The sequence below is a fragment of the Guillardia theta genome (assembly GCF_000315625.1).
Source record: "Guillardia theta CCMP2712 unplaced genomic scaffold GUITHscaffold_16, whole genome shotgun sequence".
Taxonomy (NCBI): Eukaryota; class Cryptophyceae; order Pyrenomonadales; family Geminigeraceae; genus Guillardia; species Guillardia theta.
In genome coordinates, this window is record NW_005434658.1 from 707,447 (window position 1) to 728,402 (window position 20,956).

Here is a 20,956-nt window from a genome sequence, read left to right on the forward strand (position 1 = left end):
AGAGGAGAGGAGAGGAGAGGAGAGGAGAGGAGAGGAGAGGAGAGGAGAGGAGAGGAGAGGAGAGGAGAGGAGAGGAGAAGAGAGGAGAGGAGAGGAGAGGTAATCACGTTACCTTGATCAGTCTGTCGAAAGAGGACACTATGCTCGAGAGATCTCTCGATCGGAGAACTGGGAGAGACGAGCGTCAGTGCGCGAGCGAAGAGGGAGGAGGGAGACATAGGGAGAAGGAGGCAGGGGGCGAGAGGAGAGAAAGCCGTGTGGGCAAAGAAAGAAGAAGCAGAATTTGTGAAGGGGGAGATTGATGCAAGTGGACGCGAGGAGAAGGGGAGGCGAGGTTGCTCACGGTCTTCTAGCGAGCAGGCGATGGGCTCGAAGAGCGCGGAGGTCAGACCGTTCTCGATGTCTCTCCTGGCAAGAGAGGAGAGATGAGGAGGGAGAAGGAAAAATGTAAGACAGGGCGACGTCATGTTAGTAAGCGAACCCAGTAGGAAGCGAAGGGTACGAGGCAAGAAAAGTGAGAGAGGAAAGGAGAGGAGAACGGGAGGAGGAGGCGAGGAGGAGGCGAGGAGCGCACAAGGAGTGTGAAGTAAGTGCATGAGAGTACAGTAGGAGGTTTACCCCAATCCTCCTGCTTTCATCGCATTCGACGCGTGCAATCTCGCGATCTCATCCTGAAAGGACTGTGAGAAGAACTAGGAAAGGTTGTAGGGATAGGAAGGGGAGGACAGGACAGGACAGGACAGGACAGGACAGGACGGGACAGGGGAGAAGGAAAGGGGAAAAGCAGACCTGGAGGTCTTTGTTTCGGATCGCCTGCCCCACAAGTCAGCAGCATGTCAGTTCCATCCACCTCCCTCCTCCCCTCGTCCGCATCATCACTCAGGAGCATCTTCATCAGCCCCCCCGCTACGTTCAACATCCTCCCACCTCACTCTCCAGTCTTGACCTCAGCGCCGTCTTCTCGCTCATCAGGCTCTCCAGCAGTGCCTTTGACACGTCATTAACCCCCTCCCCCTCCAGCCCACCCAGGTCGAGCACCTGCTTTGCAAGCACCTCCTCGCACATCTTGTTGAGCTGGGCCTCCAGCTCGTTGTCGTTGACCTCCCTGCTGGAGCTCAGCAGACCTCCCGCAAACTCTCGGGCCCTCACACCTCACATGCGGCTTGACATGGCTCGTCCTCTCCAGCTGCCTCACCTGCAGCTCCGCTTCCTCCAGCTGGCACGGCGTCAGCTGGCTGCTTGCTGGGGATGACGTCACCTTCTTGCGGATGCCCTTGGTCTGGTTGTCGAACTCTTCCCTCAGCTCCTCGCAGTGTCTCTCCTTCGCCTTGAGGGCTGGGCGGCAAGTCAATGAGGCAGAGGCAGGGAGAGGAAGGGAAAGAATAAAGCAGGGAGGGAGGCAGGGAGGGAGGCAGGGAGAGGAAGGGAAAGAAGAAAGCAGGGAAGGAGGAAGGCAGGGAGGCAGAGGCAGGGAGAAGGAAGAGGTCCTTGAGGGAAAGGGAGCGAGGGATGGATGGATGGATAGATGGATGGATGGAGGCAGGCAGGCAGGCAGGAGGGGAGGAGGGTGAGTTGAGGTGGGGGGAATGGTTTGAAAGGAGAGAAACGATGGGTAGGAGGGAGAGATCCAACCGCTCCGAAGCACTTGGCTCTCGTGCTTGTGCTCTTCGACCTCCTTCCTGCTCATGGAGGGATCAGGGCTTCCTCCGATAGCGAGGCAACACCAACTTGAGCGTTTGCATGCTCGCCACGACCGATCGAGAGTTCTCCTCCGATGCTCGAAGCCTTCCGGGCACGTGTGAGAGGAGGGCAAGGTAGGGTCGGTCAGGCACAACCGCTCCTCTGCCTCCTTGGCTGCTGCCTCGCTCTCCTGCACTCTCTCCATCACAACCTGCTCCTCTCCCATCGCTCGTTGGCGCACCTGCCGCCGCCTCTCCGCCGCCGCGAGCTCCCTCGTGAACTGGAAGAATGCAGCCATGAGGGGGTTGTGGTCGCAAGGATGGCACGGCACCTGAACAGTCTCGGAGGACAACGACTGCTCTCGATCTTGGAACATGAGGAGCTGGTTCTTGTGCTCTGCCCGCGCTTCCTCCACCTTGACCGAGAAATCGAGTCATGCTCCCCCTCAGCAAACAAGCGGCCTCACCTGCTTCTGCGCCTCCTCGTACTTCCTCTGGAGGAAATCCTTGGACTCCTGGAGGGCGGACAGTGAGCGAACCCATCAGCGCACTGGAGAGGAAGGCAAGACCTCCTGCTCCTCGAGAGACTTCTCCAGCTCAATCACTCTCCGGGAATATTCCTCGTTCTCTGCAGCACAGAGGAGCACATCAGAGCGAGCAGAAGCGGGCTCTTCCTACGCCTACCTCTTCTCAACTGATCCATGTATCTCTGCATCGACTCGATCTCGTCCGCCTGTACAACGTCAGTCGCTGGCTGCCACGTCTTAGTCAGGTCCGTCGGGTCCAACCTTGGCTTTCAGCGACTCTCTCATCGCGTTCGTCTGCAGCTGGGCCTGCTGCTCGGCCTGAATCATGATGAATCGCACATGTTATTCCTTGCGAGACAAGATGCACACTTGTCGGTGCTTGTTCTGCTCCGTCACAGCTTTCTCGACCTCCCGTTGAGCCTGATCGAGCTGCAGAGAGGGTCAGGTTGCAAACGCATCCCCGCGCACTTGCCTTGTCGTTCCACTCCTTCTCCCGCTCAGCTGAACTCTTGAGAAGTGACTTGTGGGAGGTCACCAGCAGTTCGATCTGCAAGCTCCTTCACGCGCGGCAACAAGTCGACCCATCGTTTGCTTCTTCACCTGGCTGCTCTTCTTTGCAAGAGCCTTGGACAGCTTCTCAACTTTTCTGCAGGCTCTCCATCATAGGAGAAACGCCATGAGCACGGGAAGTTACAGTTGTAGGCTTGACCGCGGAGAAAGGGCTGTGCTTGAAACAGCTTCTGCAGTGATAGGTTAAGGATAGACGTCTTCGTTCACAAACGAGACCATTCTCTTGTGCCTCTGGCTCGTCGGCATTCAGGTTTCCTCCATCATTACCCTCCTGTGTTCAGACGTCTCATGCATGGAAGAGGGATCGCCATGTCGGTGCCTACCATGAGGATCTTGAGCTCGTCAGCGTCAGCCGCAGCATCGTTGGAAACTGCCTCCAGAGTCTCGGCAGCTACAAACCCATCAAATCTCACAGAGAAAACCATTTCATTCATGGCAGGGCAAGTCAGAATGATCGTGTTAGTTGGGGAGGAGGGGGAGATACCGGTCCTGTCGAGTTTGTCCAGCAAGTCGCCAGCTTTCTGCAGCCACTCCATGTTTGAGGCCCTGGAAGTGTCCAGCAGGCAAAGCTCTGCCCTGTCTCGATCCTCCTCACCCGCTCACGGTCACAACTTTGGCAGCTGCTCGCTCTTTCCTCCTCCTCCTCCTCCTCCTCCTCTCACTGCTCCCCTCCCCGCATTTGCATGCGCAGCCGCGCCCACTGGAACTTTCCACACGCCATCGTAGTGCACCCTGAATCAAGGGCAGCAGTAAATTCTCAGTTGTTGATTAGTGCAAGGATTAACTGCCCCGCTGAAGCTAAATTCGAAAATGAACTTGATTAAAGTCTGGGATAATTTGAATTAAGAGATCTTAATTTATTATTAGCATGGAAGTTGAGTGAAAAACTTCTTGCTGAAAGTTTGCGGCGGGCGCGAGAAGCATGGACGGGAGTGTTGACATGGACGCGGCGCTGGCGGCGGTGGAAATGCAGCAGGTGTCTGCTGGGGTAACGAACGTGCTAGTGATAGCAGGACATAGCAAGTCGAACTTCTTCCTCTCAACTTCAGTCTACGGCACCGCAGTGTACAGATCTGCGGTAATGGACTTGAAACACAGGACAGTGTCTTTCGAGCCTATGTTGGAGATCGATGATTTCGACCTTGACATGAAGGTGTTTGAAGACATCGTCAGTACGCATGAGGTGAGTTGAATCGCCCCTGATTTTCCCTGAGAACAACTGCAAGGGAAATGTCGCTTTTTTGTTGGGCACACATGGTTACACTCGTTTTGCAGGAAATGCAGAGAAATGAAATGAATTTGAGCATCACACAGAAGAAAGTTTTCTCAGCGTGCCAAGGTGAAGCAGAGACTGGCCATGTCTTCTATGATAAAAATCTTACCTTGAACGGATACGATTTCTCCTGGGGAAAGCTGTTGCTGGATCTGGCCAAAGGTGGGCGCCCATGGTGGGACATGAAGGAGGATGGAAAATTAGCCTTTGCAATGGTCTGCCACAGGCGCCTGGGAGAGAGCTCAATCTGGAATTCGTTAGAGGAAGACCTCTTGAAGATGATAATCGAGATGATCAAAGTTATAGGATCGTTCGACAAAACCTCATTCTGCTACCAATACTAGAATCTCAAATGGGAAGATTGCCTCTCGACGCAGCCCATTTTTCATGGAAGGAACAGATCACCATGAAATTGACTTGCCCGGACAAATAGAATCAGTCTGCTACAGCTCTTTGTTCTTCTCTTTACGCTTTCTTTTGTTTACAGAATATTGTTTGGCCCGGATTGCCCTCTTTTTCTACCTCCATCGATCCCGTACGAGCAGCCGGTTTGCAGGAAAATTGGTTCTAGCCCATCACGTTTCCCTCTCAGCGTATCAGAACGACATCACAGTCATAGACAGTGGAATGACGATCATGAATTCTCTTGTCTTGGAAGACATCTACCCAAGTCGAAGTTGTGGACAGATCCAGAAGTCTTGCGGGATCAACGAGTTAGGAGAAAGAACTTGATCCACTACTTGTTTGTCTCTTCTTTCAGATACGATCGAGCATCATCATGATGCTGTTTTGACATGCCACGCCTTAACTCTTCCTACTCACCTCCAAACTTCGAAGCACAGAGAGTGAAGTCTCAGATTTGCGTGTGCCTGTCTTATGGATGATTAGAGGACTTGAGGAAGGGATCATTCTCCTCCTCCTCCTCTCCTTTTTCTTCTCTCCTTCGCCACTTTCCTGCCTTTCCTCCTCATCCTCTTCTGCCTGAGTGCCTGCATCTCCTCCTCCGCCAAAGTACCTGCCCATCATCCTCATCCTCATCCTCATCATCATCGTCGTCGCCGTCGTCGTCGTCGTCGTCGTCATCGTCATCATCATCATCATCGTCATCATCATCCCGTCCTCTACCTTCCTCCTCTCCACCCTTCCTGCTCTCTTGGCACCCTGTCGTATTGTGAATTTCAAACCCTCCTGTCCTCTTTGTCTCCAGATTCATCACTTGTCCATCACGTTCAAGGGGATAACTCCAGTTGCAACTGCTGCGTCTCTACGATGCACTCGTTCATGCACCCCTCTCCCCAACCCTCCTTGCTCCACCATTTCCTGTCACTCTCCTCCGGATCCCTTCGCTCTGAACTCGGCACCGAGTCCGACCTTATCCTCTCACCTTCGCATCCCCTCACTTCGACACAGCGGGATGTGACTTGCAGGCAGGCAGGCAGGCAGGCAGGCAGGCAGGCAGGCAGGCAGGCAGGCAGGCAGGCAGGAGGAAGACACAACTGGTGTTGTCGGCTTCTGAGCTACTTGTTGATCGATCTGACAAGTATTGAAGAGTATAAGAGAATACTAATCCAAGCAGAGTCCAGCAAGTTTGAGTAAGTTACACGTTTGATTTCTTCATGGACTGAAAAAGAAAGGCAAACCGGAGATTTCAGTCTTTTTTATTTGACCGCCCATCAAATGGTTTCCAGTCAGTTGGCGGGGCAATGGCGCGCAACCGGGGCGGGGCCGGCACAGGACGCGCATGACAGAGGAGGCAGAGGCTCTGGTTGATCCTGACTTGGCTAACGGGCTATCCATGGACAAGGGGGAGGTGATGGAGATGCAAAGAGGGGCGGGGGAGGTGGAAGCGAAGGAAGTTCGGCCGCAGGAGGAGAGCATGGAGGAGGACGGCGTCCACACGAGCGGGGTCTACGCTGAGCTGACCTCCCTCGGGGAGCGATGGCAGAGGATTATGAACCAGGTCCTTCTGTGGCTGAACCAGCCGCTTGCTCTCAACCCCCGAGGAGACTTCGTCCGTCTCGTGCGGTACCTCAGCTACCTATGCGCATTGTGGACCTCCTTGTCCTCCCCCATGCTCCTGGCCTTCGAGTTGCAGACTTCTTCCTCTCCTTCCTCTCTCTCCTCTTCGTCCTCCTCCCCACCTCGTTGGCGCTCATGGGTTCCACCTGTGATCATCCTCAGCACCATAGCCGACGTCGTGCTCATGTTTGAGATGCTAGTCGCTTCCATCACCTCCTTCCCCTATCACCTCGACTGCGGGGCCCAGAAGAAGATGCAGAGAGACGTGATCATCTGCATGAAGCAATACGCGCGCACATGGCTCCTCCTCGACGCCTTCTCGGCGTTCCCGGCTGCCTTCCTGCTCTACTCGGTCGTCGGGGTAGGCGGGAAGCTCGGGCGCGTGCTCGAGGCGCTCCTCCTGCTCAAGGGCGTCAGCTTCTTCCGCCTGTACGCTAAGGTTCACGAGTGGGTGACGCGAGTGGACACGACCATGTGGCTGTGGGTGAGGCTGGGGGCTGCCGCGCTCATCGCGCTGGGAATGTCTTGGCAATGGAGCGCATGCGTCTGGTTGTCAACGGCGAAGGGGGCGGGGGAGGAGATGGAGGCGTGTAACTCGACCAACAGGACGGGGCCTGCGGTACTGCTGGTAGTGGAGGAGACGACAGCGGTGTGCCAGTCAAGGTGCAGCAACAGGACAACGCTAATGAGGCTGGAAGGACTGGAGCACAAGTACTTCTGTTCGCTCCTCTGGTCGCTCCGCATCCTCACGCTCTCGTCGAGCGCAGAGTCCATCCCCCAGTCGCACGGAGAGCGCATGGTGGAGGTGTTTGCCATCTTCTTCAGCGTCGTCTTCGGGCTGGCGTATGTGCTTGCCAAGCTCTTCATCCTCCACCGCTCACGGAAGACCCTCGCGCACGAGTTCCTCCTCCGGACCATCCATCCCATGTTCCACTTCCTTGAGCTGCGCTTCAGAGAGGAAGGGAGGAAGACGGGGATTGCTGATCTCGCGTGGCTGCCTCCTGCTCGCTCGACGCGGCTGCTCAAGAGGAGGATGCAGTTGTTCTACGACAACCAAGTCCATCACCTCCATGGATCCTCTGACCTGCTCGTCCTCGCTCCTCCTTGGCTCCCCTCCCGCCTCCGTGTAGCTGCCTTCCTAGAGCTGCATGCTGCCTCCCTGCTCTCCATCGACTACCTCGCCCAGTGCGTCAGATGCGCCGCATGGAATGTCGATGCTCGAGAGATCTGCCAGATGGGCATGGATCGCCCGTTTTCATGCTCCCCGTCGGAGGTGAGGAGAGAGTGAGAGGAGGAGGAGGATGAGTAGAAGAGCGAGATAGATCAGCAGGCATCATAGTGTTACGGAAGGAGACAGCACAGAAAACGATAACGGGGGAGGAAAGGGAGGAGCGAGGGGGGGGGAGGGCGGGAGGAGGATGGGGAAGGTGCAGAGAGGCTTTAAGGGCGTGTTTCGTTAGACGGGGGAGATCTGGTATTGTGCTGACGGGGCAGCAGGGAAGTCAAGCCCAGCAGCTTATCGAGTTCATCATGCTGAACGCGCGAGTTGTCAACAACCAGCCCGACGACCTGATGGCCTTCCCGCACATGACATTCACCTCCCTCTCCATCCTCCTCCGTGGGAGGGTGCACGTGGCGGATGCCAGCATGTGGCACGAGGAGAGAGGAGAGCGATCGATCTGCAGTTGGCCAAGGTTCAACAGACAGAACCTCCTCTACACTGATATGGAGGAGGAGGAGGAGGAGGAGGAGAACGTTCATGCAAGGAGGAGGATCAAAGGGGAGGAGGTGAGGGGCGTGCCGCATGGTTTCGGGGGGAGGGTGGAAGGAGGATGGGAAGCGTTGGCAGGAGCGGGAGCGTCGTGGGGCGAGAGTCTCTGCCAGCAGGTTGGAAACAAGAGCTCGAGGGTGCAGGAGGTTGTCGCCAAGTTCTACATGAGCGACGACAAGTGGAGCATGGAGGGGGTGGAGGAAGCGTCAGTGGTGCCGGGGACGGAGGTGCGGGAAGAGGCGAGCGCTACCAAGGACGATGGCTTGAGAGAGGAGGAGCTGGAGCTGGATTTGCTGGAGAGCAGTATGGAGCAGAGCAGGGAAAGAAGGAGGGGGGCAGTACCCTTCAAGGCTGGTAACCTGACTTACGGGGATTTTCACTCGTCTTTGGTGTCCTGTGGTTGTGCGACTGCGTACACCGAGAAGATGAAATATTTGTCTACAGGAGGGATCCTTGATACTCAGGTGCCCTCCTAATCCTCCTCCACCACCTCACCTTCATCTTCATCCTCCTCCTCCTCTTCCTCCTCCCCCTCCCCCTCCCTCCTCCTCCTCCTCCTCCTCCTCCTCCTCCTCCTCCTCCTCCTCTTCCTCCTCCTTCTCCTATTCTTCCTTCTCCTCCTCTCTTTCTCCACCCACGGCAAATATTCTCCTTTTCACTCACATTTACCGCTCCCCCTCTGCTCGGTTACATCCTAAAATCCTATTCCTCCCCCTCCCCTCCCGCCTGCAGAGGTTCGAGGTTTCGACGTTTCAACGGGCAGTTTCCCTTCTACCGGAAGCTCAGCTGGTAGTGTCGGCAAGTCCCAACGTCAATCCTTTTCCTTTGTCTGACTGTCCACCAGAGTTTCTCGATGTTTGCAAACACATATACCTCCTCCCTCGTGCTCAGCGCAGGTCTGCAAGCACCCACTGAGATTGCTCTGCTGCTATCCCATTTTCCTACTCCTCCTCTCCTCCTCTACCTTGTTACCATGTGCTCCACTTCACCTCCTGCTATGACTACTCTGTCTCCTCTACTACATCTCTTTCTCCTCCCTCCTCCTCCTCCTCCTCCTCCTCCTCCTCCTCCTCCTCCTCCTCCTCCTCCTCCTCCATCATCGTCGTCCATCTCCAACACATCAAACAGGATTGCTGGAGGAGATGGCAGAGCGCTTTCCCGTCTTCGTCGCAGGTTCTCCGGCATGGCAAGAGCAACAGCAGGCAATGACTCCGAGCATGCAGGCGCAGCCGTGACAGCTAGGAAGCAAAGGCTCCTCAGAGTTCGGTAGACCGCAGAACTCAAAAACGCTCGCAGCTGACCTGCCAGTTTCGCCTCTCCCCTCCTCTCCCCCTTCTCCTTTGCTCTCCTCCTGTACCCCCTCTGTACCCCCTCTGGCTCCTCTCTCCTCCTCGCTCCTCCTCCTCTACCCATGCCTGCCCGATCCGACCTCCTTATTTTTCCCTTCCCCAGGAGGCTATGGTTGGACCTCGTCAGAGGAAAATTCCACGAGAACGTATCCTCTCCAACTTTCACTCCTGCTCCCACTCCTGCTTTCTGCTCCTGCTCCTGCCCCGCCCGCAACTTTCGCTTCTTCCCATTCTCCCTCGTTCTTGTTGCTTCAATTTTCTCCTCTTTGACCCTTTGAAATCCTTCAGGAAAACAATCTCAGAAAGCTCATCTTGTCCATATCAAAAGGTTCGGGAGCTTGGTTGCGTTCATGATTTGAACTCTTGGCAGTTGGGATGGAATGGGCAATGAAACGGAAGAAGCTCAAAGACAGGTCGATGTCCCACCTTCCCTTCCCTCCCTCCTCTCCTTCTTACTCTCCTCGAATCCTTCGCTCCCCTCTCCTCCCTCCCCTTCATCCTCCCTCTCTTCCCTCCTTCCTTTTCATCCTTCTCTTTGCTCGCCTCCTGGTCATCTCTGGGCCCTTTCTCCCTCCTGCTCCGATTTTTCTCACCTCGACCTTCTGGCAGGTTGAAGAAACTAGAGGATCTCCGCGTCAAGCAGGAAGTAAGTCTCCTTTCATTCCTGTCTTGCTCCTGCTTCCTCCCTCTCCCGCTCCCTGCCTCTCCTGCTCCTTGCCTGTCTTCCTCCCTCCCTCCCTCCCTCCCCAGTCTCCCTCCCTCCCCTACCCCCCTTCTCCTCCCCGCCTCCTCTCCTGCTTCTGCTGCTGTCTTATCCCAGCTCAGCTGGAGGAGAGAGCGCTTCGGTCTCTGTGTCGCCCTGGAGCAGGAGGCATCCTCGTCCCGGTGCATCCCGAGGCTCCTGACCGCAGGAAGCTTGTGCTGGTGCGTTCCTAGGGGGTGAGCGCCTGGAGCTGACAGGTGACTGCAGGAGAAGTTCATCAGCCTGTGGGAGGAAGCGTGTGTTGGGCTGGAGGAGATACGAAGACAGAACGAGGTCGGGGGGGAGGAGGAAAGCAGAGCAGAGCAGAGGCAGCAGAGCAGAGCAGAGCAGAGCAGAGCAGAGCAGAGCAGAGCAGAGCAGAGCAGAGCAGAGGAGGGAGGAAGGGGTGTGGGGTGGAAGGGAGACGAAGAGACAAGTTTAGAAACAAATGTAGCTCGCCCAAGACCGTGGGGCGAGGCACAGACGAACCAGGAAGCGCTGCATGTGCCATGGGAGGGAAACGTCAGCAGCAGCAGCAGCAGCAGCAGCAGCAGCAGGCGAGGATACGCCGGGTCCCGAGGTGACCAGTTTGCAGGTCCGAGGGTCGGACGTATCCTACCGAGCGCCCCTCACCTCGCTACAGCGGCAGATCGTAGCGAGCAAGAGGAGGCAAGTGGAAAAGCTGCAGGAGGAGGAGGAGGAGGAGCACACAGAGCAGCAACTCCTCGACGTCGTTCCCTCAGACGCTCCCGGCCGGCGCTTGTCAACTATGTCAGTCCGCCCTCTCGCCAGACATTCCACCATCTTCAACTTCTTGAAACTGCCAGGAGAGTCAACATGACACTGTGGCAGCCCCCACTGTTCTTCTAGTAATCATATTTCATATCAACTTGTCAAGTCAACTAGTAAAAGTCTCACTGTCAGACTCGGCGGCTGACTCGACCACTGGCCGTGCTGATACCGTACGGTACCGTATGATCAATAAGTTAGTGAGTGACTGTCACAGTAGTACTAGTACGGTCGGGCGTGGCTTGACCTGCGGCCGGGCCAGTGACAGTGACTGCCGCAGTGCTAAGGCGGCCTGAGTGACTAGGCCCGAGGTGCGCCCCGGGGCCCGGCCCGGCCCGGCCGCGCCCGGCGACGCCGGGGCCCGGAGTCTGATTCGTCCTGGCCCGCGGCCCGCTGCCACTTTCGGGAATTCATCATGTGGGTGGGGTAGTGGAAGGAGATCAGGGGGGTAGAAGGGATGGGGTTGATCGATACGGCCTCCGTGAAAAATGCTGCCACGGGAACGTCGTGAAGCAGTGGGGGAGAGGGGAGAGAGGGGAGAGAGATGAGGAGAAAAGAGGATGAGAGGGAGAGATGGAGTGTAAGGGGTACGAGGAGAGAGCGGAGGAGTTGGGGAGGGGAGAGAGAGGAGAGAGGAGAGAGGAGAGGACTGAAGGGATAGGGAAAATTTTGGTGAGCGAGGGGATCAACTGTAGGGATGCAAGAGAGGCATTATGTGCGGTAGGACGAGGGAGGACGAACATGCACAAGGAAATATGTGTGAAGCATAATAGATTGTTGGCCTGGAGCTCGACATGTTGGTGGGATTCATACCTGACTCGTTGCAAGCAGTGTGGATATGCCGAATGATTTCCTTGGAAGTGCCCGCCACAAGAGTTTAAACCGAAGGACTTTTGCCGGAATGATCGCTCTCCTTGCGGTTAAGATTGTGAATTCGATTCCTCTTCCTCGGCCTCACGCAAGCTTGCAGCTTGAATCTTCCTCCGCATTCCATACCGCCATGGTACTGTATGAGGACCCCTCATGAAGTGGCTGATGTCTTGGGAACAGGGCAGTTTCGCCATGTTTCGAAGCAGTCGGGTTGTTCCGCAGTCGAGGTTCATCTCAGTCGTCTCTTCTGCCTTCCGTTCGCCACATGCTCTTCGTGCGCCCCACAGCAGCGCCTCCTCCCCTTCATGGTTCGGAGGACGACGCGCTGGCTGGAACGCGTTCTCCCGCCTTCGGCTGTCGGGAGGATCCGTTGACTCGGCGTCTCTCGAGACTGTCTACGTGCAGCAGTGGCTGGAGAGGAAGGTAACGCAGGCCCTCTGCGAGGCCTTCGGGGAGGAGGTGAAGGACGTCAACCCAATGGTGGCGATAGCGTCGAAGCCAGAGTTCGGGGACTACCAGTGCAACGTTGCCATGTCCCTGAGCAAGAAGGTGGGCATGAAGCCGCGGGATGTGGCAGACAAGCTGCTGCAGAGGCTCCATCCCCTCCTGCAAGACGTGTTTGAGCAGCCAGAGATCGCAGGGCCAGGCTTCCTGAACCTGAGGTTGAGGAAGGACTACATCGGAGGCAGAATCTCCAGGATGACAGAGGACGGGGAGAGGCTCGGAATCCCCAAGACCGGCAACCCCAAGAGAGTGATCGTGGACTTCTCCTCACCCAACATCGCCAAGGAGATGCACGTCGGTCACTTGCGCTCCACCATCATCGGGGACACGCTCTGTCGACTCGAGGAGTTTCTGGTGAGAAACGATGATGGAGCTAAGACGAGGAGGAGGGTCTGCAGCCTCTGACGCGTCCGAATCTTGTCAGGGTCATGATGTGCTTCGTCTGAATCACGTCGGAGATTGGGGGACGCAGTTCGGGTGAGTGAGCAGCAGGGAAGGCCAAGGATGACGAAGTAGAAGGGGGGACAGTGAAAGGGGGGTGGGAGGGGTAGGTGGTAAGTGGGGAAAGAGAAAGAACAAGAGGGATACAGCATCGGTGCAGCCAGGAGGAGGAGGAGGAGGAGGAGGAGGAGGAGACCATACCAAGACTGTGACGCATTGAGCAGGATGCTGATAACGTACTTGCGTGAGAAGGGATTTACAGCAGAGAAAGGGCTGGGAGATCTTCAAATCGGAGATCTCGTCAACTTCTACAAGCAGGCGAAAGCAAGATTTGACGAGGATGAAGCTTTCCAGGTGCCCTGCCCCTGCCCCTGCCACTGCCCCTGCCACTGCCCCTGCCCCGCTGCTTGATTCGAAGCCTTTGTCTAACGTAGTCGTGATGGCAGACAGCTTCAAGGAAGGAAGTTGTGGCCCTGCAGGTCTGATGAGCTTGACTGTCGAGGGGATCGAGGAAGGAGGGGCAGAAGGAGGGTGGGGAGGGGGACAGGGACGGGAAGAGAGAAGGCTGGGAAGGAGGGGTTGACAGGGAGAACTGATTTGGGGACTGATGGAACTTGGACTACCAACAGGCAGGAGACGCGACGTCTCTGAGCGGCTGGTCCATCCTGTGTGAGGCGTCGAGGAAAGAGTTTCAGGTGAAGACAAGCAGCGGATGTCGACTTGCTCGAGTGATGGAAACTTACCTTGAATCAGGTGGTTTATGACATGTTGAACGTGAGGTTGGAGGAGAGGGGTGAATCGTTCTACAACAACATGTTAGTACGCGCTTCCACATGCCACTCCCTCCTGCTTCTTTCTTTGCTCCTCCTCTGGTTCATCTTGTTCCTCGCATCTAGGCCTCCTACTCCCTTCCATCCTACCGTGCCTCCGTGCTCCTTCCCTCAGCCCCTTGTGTTCTTCTCCTCCTCCTATATTTTCTTCCCCACAAAGACTATCCTTCCCAGTTTTCTCTTTTGACTCATTCCTTCCAGGCTGTCCGACGTGATCAGCGGACTCAAGGTTGGAAGCATCCTTCCTACTGCCACCTTCACTCAAATGTCCTCTCCTTCATCCTGACGTGTTACCTGCAGGAGATTGAGCTTCTCAAAGAGAGCGAGGGAGCTCGGGTGAGATTTTTTCCTCCCGCAACGTGGACGATGACGCGATGTGATGTAGGTCGTCTATGTGGACGGATACAAGAACAAGGACGGCGATCCCATGCCGTTCCTTGTACAGAAGGTCTCCACTCCCCTCAAGTTCCTCTTTTGTTACATCCTCCTCTTCCTCCTCCGCCTCCTCTCCTCTTTTCTACCATCAGCAGCAGCTGCTGCTGCATTACCACCGCCACCATACTTCACGGAGCTGATAAATTGAAAATAGTCTGACGGAGGATACTTGTACTCGACCACCGACCTCGCAGGTTTTTTGCCAATCCACCACCACCACCACCACCACCACCTCCTCCTCCTCCTCCTCCTCCTCCTCCTCCTCCTCCTCCTCCTCCTCCTCCCTTCTGGTTTGTCTTCTCTCGACCTCACTGTTGAGCAGCGATCCGTCATCGCGTGCAAAAGGAGAAGGCAGACAGGATCCTTTACGTCACCGACGCGGGGCAGAGCACGCACTTCGATCAGGCGAGATGCAGTGGAAGAGAATGGAGGATGGGGGAGGACGAGGAGGAAGATGAATCAGTAGGAGATGGGGAGGAGATGGGCTAGGAGGAGATGAGTGGGAGGAGAAACGGTTGAAGGAGATAATAAGGAACAGGAATGCCTCGGTCTCATTTTCTTGCAGGCGTTTCAAGTTGCTCGCCAAGCAGGATGGGTTCCTTCCCACGTCTCGCTCGAGCACGTTCCCTTCGGCCTTGTCCAGGTCCCTTCCCTGCTCTCTTCCTGTGTTCTCATACTCCCTTCTCCCCTTGCCACCATCCCCTCCTCTGCTCTGCGGATGTAGCTATACATCCTATCGCCCTCCGCCTCCCTTGCGCATTCTTCTCCGGGTCTGGTTTAAGTAGTGCACAGGGCGAGGACGGCAAGAAGTTCAAGACACGATCAGGAGATACTGTGAAACTTCGGTGAAGCTCGGAGAGGATGCAAACACTGGAGAGGAGGGGGAGGAGGATAGAACAAGGAGAAACCCAGGAGGAGGAGAGGAGGAGGAGAAGGGGAGGGAGGGCGAGCAGGAAGTGACCAGAAACGCAGGGATCTCCTCGACGAGGCGATTGTGCGAGCAAGCAAAGACCTCAGGGAGCGATTGGAAGCAGACAACAAGGTTACCCCTGTTGCCTCCTCTTCCCGCTCCCTCCGCTCCTCCCCTCCCATGGTTTTATTCCCGTTTCCTTTTCCTGACTTGCTCCGTCAGCCCTTTACCGAGGAGACTGAAAGAACGGCGAGGATAGTTGGTCTAGCAGCGGTCAAGTACGCAGGTGAAGTTCAGGACAGCGATAGAGAGAAAAGGAGCTGATGGAAAGAGTGGAGTGTCAATGATGAACCAAAAACGGAGGAGGAGGAGGAGGAGGAGGAGGAGGATATGATTGAATATTCTTCTGACATCAGATCTCAGATCTCAGCATGAATCGAGAAAGCAACTACAGGTTCTCCTATGACAAGATGCTTGCTCTTTCAGGTGTCTCCTCCCCCCCCGTCGCCCCCTCTCATCCCTCTTGACTTCTCCATTCTCCTCCATTTCATCCTCCTCAACCTCCTTCTACAGGCAACACAGCTCCGTACATGCTTTACGCCTTCGCAAGAATCAACGGCATCCGGCGGAAGATCGGCTCCGAGATCAAGCTGGTGGGTCGCGATTCCTGTCACTCCCCTCCTCTCTTCTTCTCTCTCGCTGCCCCAGACTCCCTGCTCTTCTCCTTCGTTTCGTTGCTTCCTCTTCCTCTCCCAGCTTCCTCTTGTCCTCTCCCTCCCTGCATCCTCACCAGAGCCCTACAGGACTCCAGCTGCAAGATCATCTTGGACCATCCAGCGGAGATGTTCCTTGCAAGACACCTCGTCTACCTCCCCGAGCTTCTGCTTGACGTGCGTTGCTCCTCCCCGTTCCTCCCTCCTCCTTCGTGCTGCTCCCATCTCCTTTCCCCCCGGTCGTGCTGCTCCTCTTCCCTGCCCCTCACCTGCTAGCAGGTAGAGAAAAGTCTGTACCCTCACCGGCTCTGCGAGTACATCTTCGAGCTTTCTCAGCGATTCAATCAGTTCTACGAGAATTGTCCCGTAAGCATGCAGACACTCTATCCTCTCCCCTTATTCTCCTTCCTCCTTCCTCCCTTGCTCCTTTCCCTTCCCCTTCACTTGCTCCTCCCTCCTCCCTCCTTTCCTTCTTCACTCCCTCCTCCCTCCTTTCCTACTTCCCTCTTGTAGCTCTGCTCATCTTCCCCTTTGCCGTGCAGGTTGCAAATGCTCCTTCGGAGGAGGAGAAAAAGTCTCGACTTGCTCTGTGAGTGCCCGGGCTCGAAGCGCATCGCTGACCTTCTCTTCCAGCTGCTCCGCCACTGCCAACACCCTCCAACTCGTCCTCAACCTTCTTGGCATCGACACCGTTGAGCGGCTGTAAGCCAGGAATCCACCCTGGGAAGAAGGAGAAGAGGAGGAAGAGGAGACTGAGAGAGAGCAGGAGAGTGCAGGGGAGAGGACAGAGAGCAGGAGGAGAGAGGGGAAAGGAGGGCGGATGCTCGCATATCATAGTGGAGACCGTTGGTAGCTTCACCTGTCGTTGCTTACACGTCTATCTCCTGCTGTTGCCCGACTTCTGCTCCTTGACTCCTGCAAGACTGGAGTCGCTCCTGATGCTCAACCTGACGCCGCACATCCTCCGGCAAAACAAGAGAACAGCATCCTCCTCGTACCCTCCTCCGATAGTCCTCACACTGCAGCACCTTGTGGAGACATTTGGAGAAGGGGAAGGGGAGGAGGAGGAGAGGGGAGACGGGACAGGAGCAGAGCGAGACATGTGAAAGGAGGAGAAGAGAGAAAAAGCTAGCAGAGTGGAGGAAGAGGACGAGAAGCGTCGTCACCTTTTGCGAGTCCACGAGGATCACCTCCACAGTTTTGCTCGAGTTTGCCGGATTTGTGATTTTAGGGGGTAGGGGTAGTAAGGATGTGGGTATATGACCCTACCACATTTTCATTTTGGCTACAAACAGGGGGTATGTTATACCACCCCTTCATTTTGACCAGGACCTACAGGGGGTATGACTGGTTAGTTGGACGGGTTCATAAGTCACATAGTCAGTCAAGAGAAAATACGTGGTAGGGGTACAATCTCATAGTAGGTAGGGGTAAGAGTTTGTGTGCACCAGGAAGGCCAGGGCGCGCACCCATCGACGAGCACCAGCATCATGCAGCGCGCGCAGTTCGACGAGGAGCTTGACCTCGGCCCATCCCTTCATGATGCCGGAACAGGAGCAGAGCTGCCCTCCTCGTCCTCCCCTCTGGAGTCTCTCCTCAACATCGATGACGCTCTTAACGATGCTAGGTTTGATGAGATCGCCGTCGATGACTTGCACAACGACGATTCCATCTTCAGATTTCTCAACGACTACACACAGGAGGAGGAGCAGACTGTGATCAGACAAGTCAAAATTGACGAATACAGGTTGGTGCTTGACATGGGAGAGAAGCGTCTAGAACATCGCTTTGTCGAGAAGGCCTCTGCACAGGGTGGGCGTGTGAAGTTGGAGAGGATCGACTACTCTGGAGCCAGCAAGCAACAAGCGATTGAGGAGAGGAGGATGGTGTACGCGTACGAGAACAGCTACTGGCAGCTGTGTGAGGTCGAGGTCGTGATCGAGCCCTCAGTGCCAGGGCAGCGACCCGGCACCAAGGACATCCATGAGAGCTTCAACAAGATCGCACGCGCCGTCAAGACTGAGGTGCAGCAGTGCGGGAAGGAGAAGAGAGCGCACGACATGAGCCGGTCGGACTACAGCAACGACGTGTCGAACATGACGCTGCAGGGCGGGCTGATGACCAAGGTCACCAAGGGCAAAGGGGACAACCTTGTCAACGATTTCAAAGCGTCCTTGTTCTTGGACAGGCACGACGGTCAGTACAAGGTGTTGCTTGTGCACTGCAAGGAGGCAGTGGAAAAGTACGATGCTATCAAAGAGAAGGCGAAAGCTCGTTCGCGGAAGAGGAGGGGGACTACCGGAAGCGAGCAGGAGGAGGGGCTGGGATCAGCGAAGCGCGCTCGTGCTGAGCCTTGAGTCACCGGGATGCAGTCCAACGAGGACAGAGAAGACACACCGGAGCAAGGAGATGCAGCGAATGATTGTTTGAGTCAGACTTGATTTGTTTTGGTTCTTTTGTGATCAAGTATCCTACCACTGATAATGTTTGCATTCAGTGAAAGAAAGTGAATTGAATGCACTTTGGACAACATCAAAGGCTTGAGACTCGAAAGATGAATCGTGAGAGCTGTGGTTGTGGCACCTTGATCTTTCAACAGAACATCGTGATGATAAGTATAGTGATGGTGATGACCCGGTGAACTTCGTAAAGTAATCCTGATCGGATCCGATCATCGGGGCACTGCAGTGACTTGTGAAAGTTCAACGGTTAGCCGCTGAGCTGCATTGACGAGTGTTTCATGACGGAGAGTCCGAGGTCTCGACGAGTCGTGTGGGAGTGCTGACGCTCCCAGCCTGCCTCTGCCATCTGAGACTATTCATGACGAACAGTCTGAGTAGTACTGTCCGGGCCGCCGGACCGTGGGTGGCGGCCCCGGCCAGTCGGTGGGCAACTTGAGATAATCCTCAGGGGCCTTCAAAGTTAGTTACTAAGAATGTGCCCCCCCCCCCCCCCCTCCCCCAACCCCCTGGCTCCGAGCCGCGTACTCAGTGACTCCGGGCTCAGTAGCCGCTAGTCGGACCGGCTACTAGCGGCCGGCGGCCGGGCCCGGTCTCCGAGACCGTACGGTTCAACGGTTGCCTGAAGTTCGGCATTACCTGAGGCAGGCCTGCAAAGTCGGCAATCTCGGGGAGATGAGGCCGTAGGAGCATGAGAAACTTGACGGGGTGGAGGAGCAGGAGCAGGAGCAGGAGCAGGAGCAGGAGCAGGAGCAGGAGCAGGAGCAGGAGCAGGAGCAGGAGCAGGAGCAGGAGCAGGAGCAGGAGCAGGAGCAGGAGCAGGAGCAGGAGCAGGAGCAGGAGCAGGAGCAGGAGCAGGAGCAGGAGCAGGAGCAGGAGCAGGAGCAGTGTGTCTTGACATACCCTCACTCCATCCGAACTGAAGGCTGCAGCTTGTCTGAGTTGGTTGAGATGTCAGCGAGCCATGTGAAGCAGGAGGGCACGCGAGGTAGCACGCACGATGAAGATCTCGTTCCGAACGTGGAAGGAGGAGGAGGGGGAGCAACGGGCAGATCGCACTTAGCGGCGGAGAAGGAAGCGAGAAAGAGAACTGGGCAGGCGAAGAAGAAACGGTACGATCTCCCTATTCGCCTCATCAAACAACTCTTGTCGGATCCTGCACTGCATGTTCCAGCTCCATCCAAGGTTCGCCGCTCTCGGCAGGCTGTCCTCCTCCTTATCTGCGTGAGACAGGAGGGATATCGTAACAAGGCTCTGTACGGACTTGACACCTGCGAGACAAGGTGAGGGCTCGATCGTTGCTGAGTTCGGTGATCGGCCGTCCTGGCAGTATCCTGGTCAATCCTACGGTCAACGGAGCGTGTAAGGTTGTGTTTGAGTTTGTATGTTCGCGCTCCAAGCTCAAGAGAAGCTTCTGGCTGGACGTCTCCTGCAAGGTGAGCGCAGTGCCTTGCGCTCGGACTTGATGAAGGTCTCGCAGATCACGATAGGGGGCGACATCATGATGAAGGTTGCAGTGGACGAGGAGGCAGGACGGGAGGAGGAGCCCAAGTTCGATGAGGTAGGAGCATGTAAACCCTTGTGGCCTTCTCGCTCATGCCATGTCGAGGTGTGGAGGGAAGAAAAGAGCTCGCTGATCGACCTCCTCCTCCTCTTCTCCCCTGCCTTCAAGTGCATCGCCGTCCACAGGAGCAGGCGACGGGGAGTCAAGCCCACCAAGGAGGAGGAGCATGAGATTATCTATGGTGATCCGTACGTGATGGAGAAGACGCCCAACGGCATATCGTTTGCGCTCTCGCCCGATACGTTCTGTGAGGTCAACCACTACATGGAAAGGCACGTCTTTCACTTCATCAACCACTCCTGCCAGGAAGCTTGCGCAGCCCTTGTAAGTTTGCCGCCGCTGCTGCTGCTGCTGCTGCTGCTGCTACTGTTACTGGAGCTTGAGCTGCTGGTGCTGTAGTTGCTGCTGGTGCAGCTACTTTTCCTGTCTTCTCTTTGCTTTTTCCATTCTGCCATTGTGCTGCACGTGTCCTGACGTCTCCCGTTGCTCGCAGAAGGCCAAGGACGGAGGTAGCAGACCTCTGCTGCTCACCATGGGGAGAAACATCAACTCGCTCTCTCTCGGCCTCATGTCAGCCGGCGGGTTTGCTCGGGTTGTTTCTATCACGCACTGCCCACTGGCTCACAGAGACCTGGAAATCAACCTGAAGGAGATCCCCGGCTTGATCTCGGGAGACGACAACCTCCTCGTCCGGCAGAAGAACAAGATCGGAGAAGCGATCATGCAGGTGCGAGGCCCCCGGATCGATGGAGGGGAAGGAGGAAAGAGATGTGGGAGCTGGGGGGACGGAAGGGAGTGGGAGAATTGGGGGAAGAGAGCGAGCGTGAAGGAGGGAGGGAGGAAGAGGGTGGAACAGGGAGGGAGGGGACAGAGGGGAGGGGTTGGGAGAAAGAGAGTTGGAGAGGAAGAGGAAGTGTTCCGTTGCCTGTTTGCCTGTTTGCTCTTTCTGTGATTTTGCTCGAACAGCTTCCGGACGATTGTCCGATCGTTGTGGCAGTGACTGCGGGACGAGGAGGCTTGCATGCAAACACGATCGTTGCACTGAAGAAGAAGAAGAATGTCTGCACTGTCGTGTATGACGCCTGTAACAACCCAACACTGGTGAGCAAGCCGATGATGTGATTGGAGTCTGTGTTGCTGTCTTACTGTCTTGTTCTCACCTCCATCTCTTTACCAGACAAGAGATCTCTGCGATCTTGTGGACGACTTTGACTACTGTATTGCCAACTTTCGATCTTTCGACTTCTTCCCGCAAACAGAATTTATGGCGTCTGTAGCCAAGTTGGACCGAGCAAGGTGGGAAAAGGGGAAGGGAAGAGAAGGGAAGGGGAGGGAAGGGGAGGGAAGGGGAGGGGAGGGGAGGGGAGGGGAGGGATGGGAAGTAACTCGCAAGAGCAGGAAGACTCTCATCTTGCCCATCGGGCCCTCAGGCATCGGCAAATCGAGTCTGGCAAGAAAATGCTTGGGCAGCTTCCCCGTGCAGACTATGAGACACATCGAGCGAGATGCTC

General features: G+C 55.9%; 6 protein-coding genes across 7 annotated transcripts; 5 read left to right on the forward strand and 1 right to left on the reverse strand.

Moving 5' to 3' along the window:
* Positions 1-912: 912 nt before the first annotated feature.
* Positions 913-3,312, reverse strand: GUITHDRAFT_135674 (hypothetical protein; the record flags this gene model as incomplete). Its single annotated transcript, XM_005836921.1, has 13 exons — positions 913-1,105; positions 1,152-1,216; positions 1,259-1,335; positions 1,633-1,870; positions 1,922-2,095; positions 2,147-2,194; positions 2,249-2,307; positions 2,364-2,412; positions 2,468-2,524; positions 2,576-2,635; positions 2,807-2,852; positions 3,044-3,167; positions 3,261-3,312. The coding sequence occupies 13 exons, from the start codon at positions 3,310-3,312 to the stop codon at positions 913-915; spliced, it is 1,242 nt and encodes a 413-aa protein (XP_005836978.1).
* Positions 3,313-3,698: 386 nt separating this feature from the next.
* GUITHDRAFT_135675 (hypothetical protein) lies at positions 3,699-4,393 on the forward strand (the record flags this gene model as incomplete). Its single annotated transcript, XM_005836922.1, has 2 exons — positions 3,699-3,959; positions 4,052-4,393. 2 exons carry the CDS (start codon positions 3,699-3,701, stop codon positions 4,391-4,393), a joined length of 603 nt encoding a protein of 200 aa, XP_005836979.1.
* A 1,397-nt stretch (positions 4,394-5,790) lies between these two features.
* GUITHDRAFT_135676 (hypothetical protein) lies at positions 5,791-10,771 on the forward strand (the record flags this gene model as incomplete). Its single annotated transcript, XM_005836923.1, has 10 exons — positions 5,791-7,341; positions 7,566-8,303; positions 8,572-8,628; positions 8,684-8,735; positions 8,968-9,012; positions 9,559-9,601; positions 9,798-9,834; positions 10,014-10,112; positions 10,159-10,224; positions 10,526-10,771. 10 exons carry the CDS (start codon positions 5,791-5,793, stop codon positions 10,769-10,771), a joined length of 2,934 nt encoding a protein of 977 aa, XP_005836980.1.
* Positions 10,772-11,548: 777 nt separating this feature from the next.
* Positions 11,549-16,611, forward strand: GUITHDRAFT_200394 (the record flags this gene model as incomplete). 2 transcript variants are annotated; one of them, XM_005837010.1, is made up of 23 exons in its annotated part: positions 11,549-11,638; positions 11,690-11,722; positions 11,770-12,447; positions 12,518-12,570; positions 12,759-12,888; positions 12,981-13,013; positions 13,164-13,229; positions 13,288-13,349; positions 13,566-13,593; positions 13,665-13,700; positions 13,750-13,812; positions 13,954-13,993; positions 14,122-14,214; positions 14,375-14,442; positions 14,592-14,644; positions 14,772-14,841; positions 14,932-14,995; positions 15,133-15,195; positions 15,283-15,362; positions 15,513-15,599; positions 15,702-15,788; positions 15,965-16,011; positions 16,056-16,611. In XM_005837010.1, 23 exons carry the CDS (start codon positions 11,558-11,560, stop codon positions 16,126-16,128), a joined length of 2,088 nt encoding a protein of 695 aa, XP_005837067.1. The 2 variants fall into 2 exon arrangements, with proteins under 2 accessions (XP_005837067.1, XP_005837068.1); XM_005837011.1 differs by lacking the exons at positions 11,549-11,638; positions 11,690-11,722 and having other exon boundaries at positions 11,782-12,447; positions 14,944-14,995; positions 16,056-16,128.
* A 301-nt stretch (positions 16,612-16,912) lies between these two features.
* GUITHDRAFT_104399 (hypothetical protein) lies at positions 16,913-17,779 on the forward strand (the record flags this gene model as incomplete). The annotated part of the gene is made up of 1 exon (XM_005836924.1): positions 16,913-17,779. One exon carries the CDS (start codon positions 16,913-16,915, stop codon positions 17,777-17,779), a length of 867 nt encoding a protein of 288 aa, XP_005836981.1.
* A 778-nt stretch (positions 17,780-18,557) lies between these two features.
* Positions 18,558-19,390, forward strand: GUITHDRAFT_151357 (hypothetical protein; the record flags this gene model as incomplete). The annotated part of the gene is made up of 4 exons (XM_005836925.1): positions 18,558-19,066; positions 19,115-19,164; positions 19,212-19,317; positions 19,362-19,390. Coding segments are annotated over exons 1-3 (332 nt in total), but the record flags the coding sequence as incomplete, so codon positions are not given.
* Positions 19,391-20,956: the final 1,566 nt, after the last annotated feature.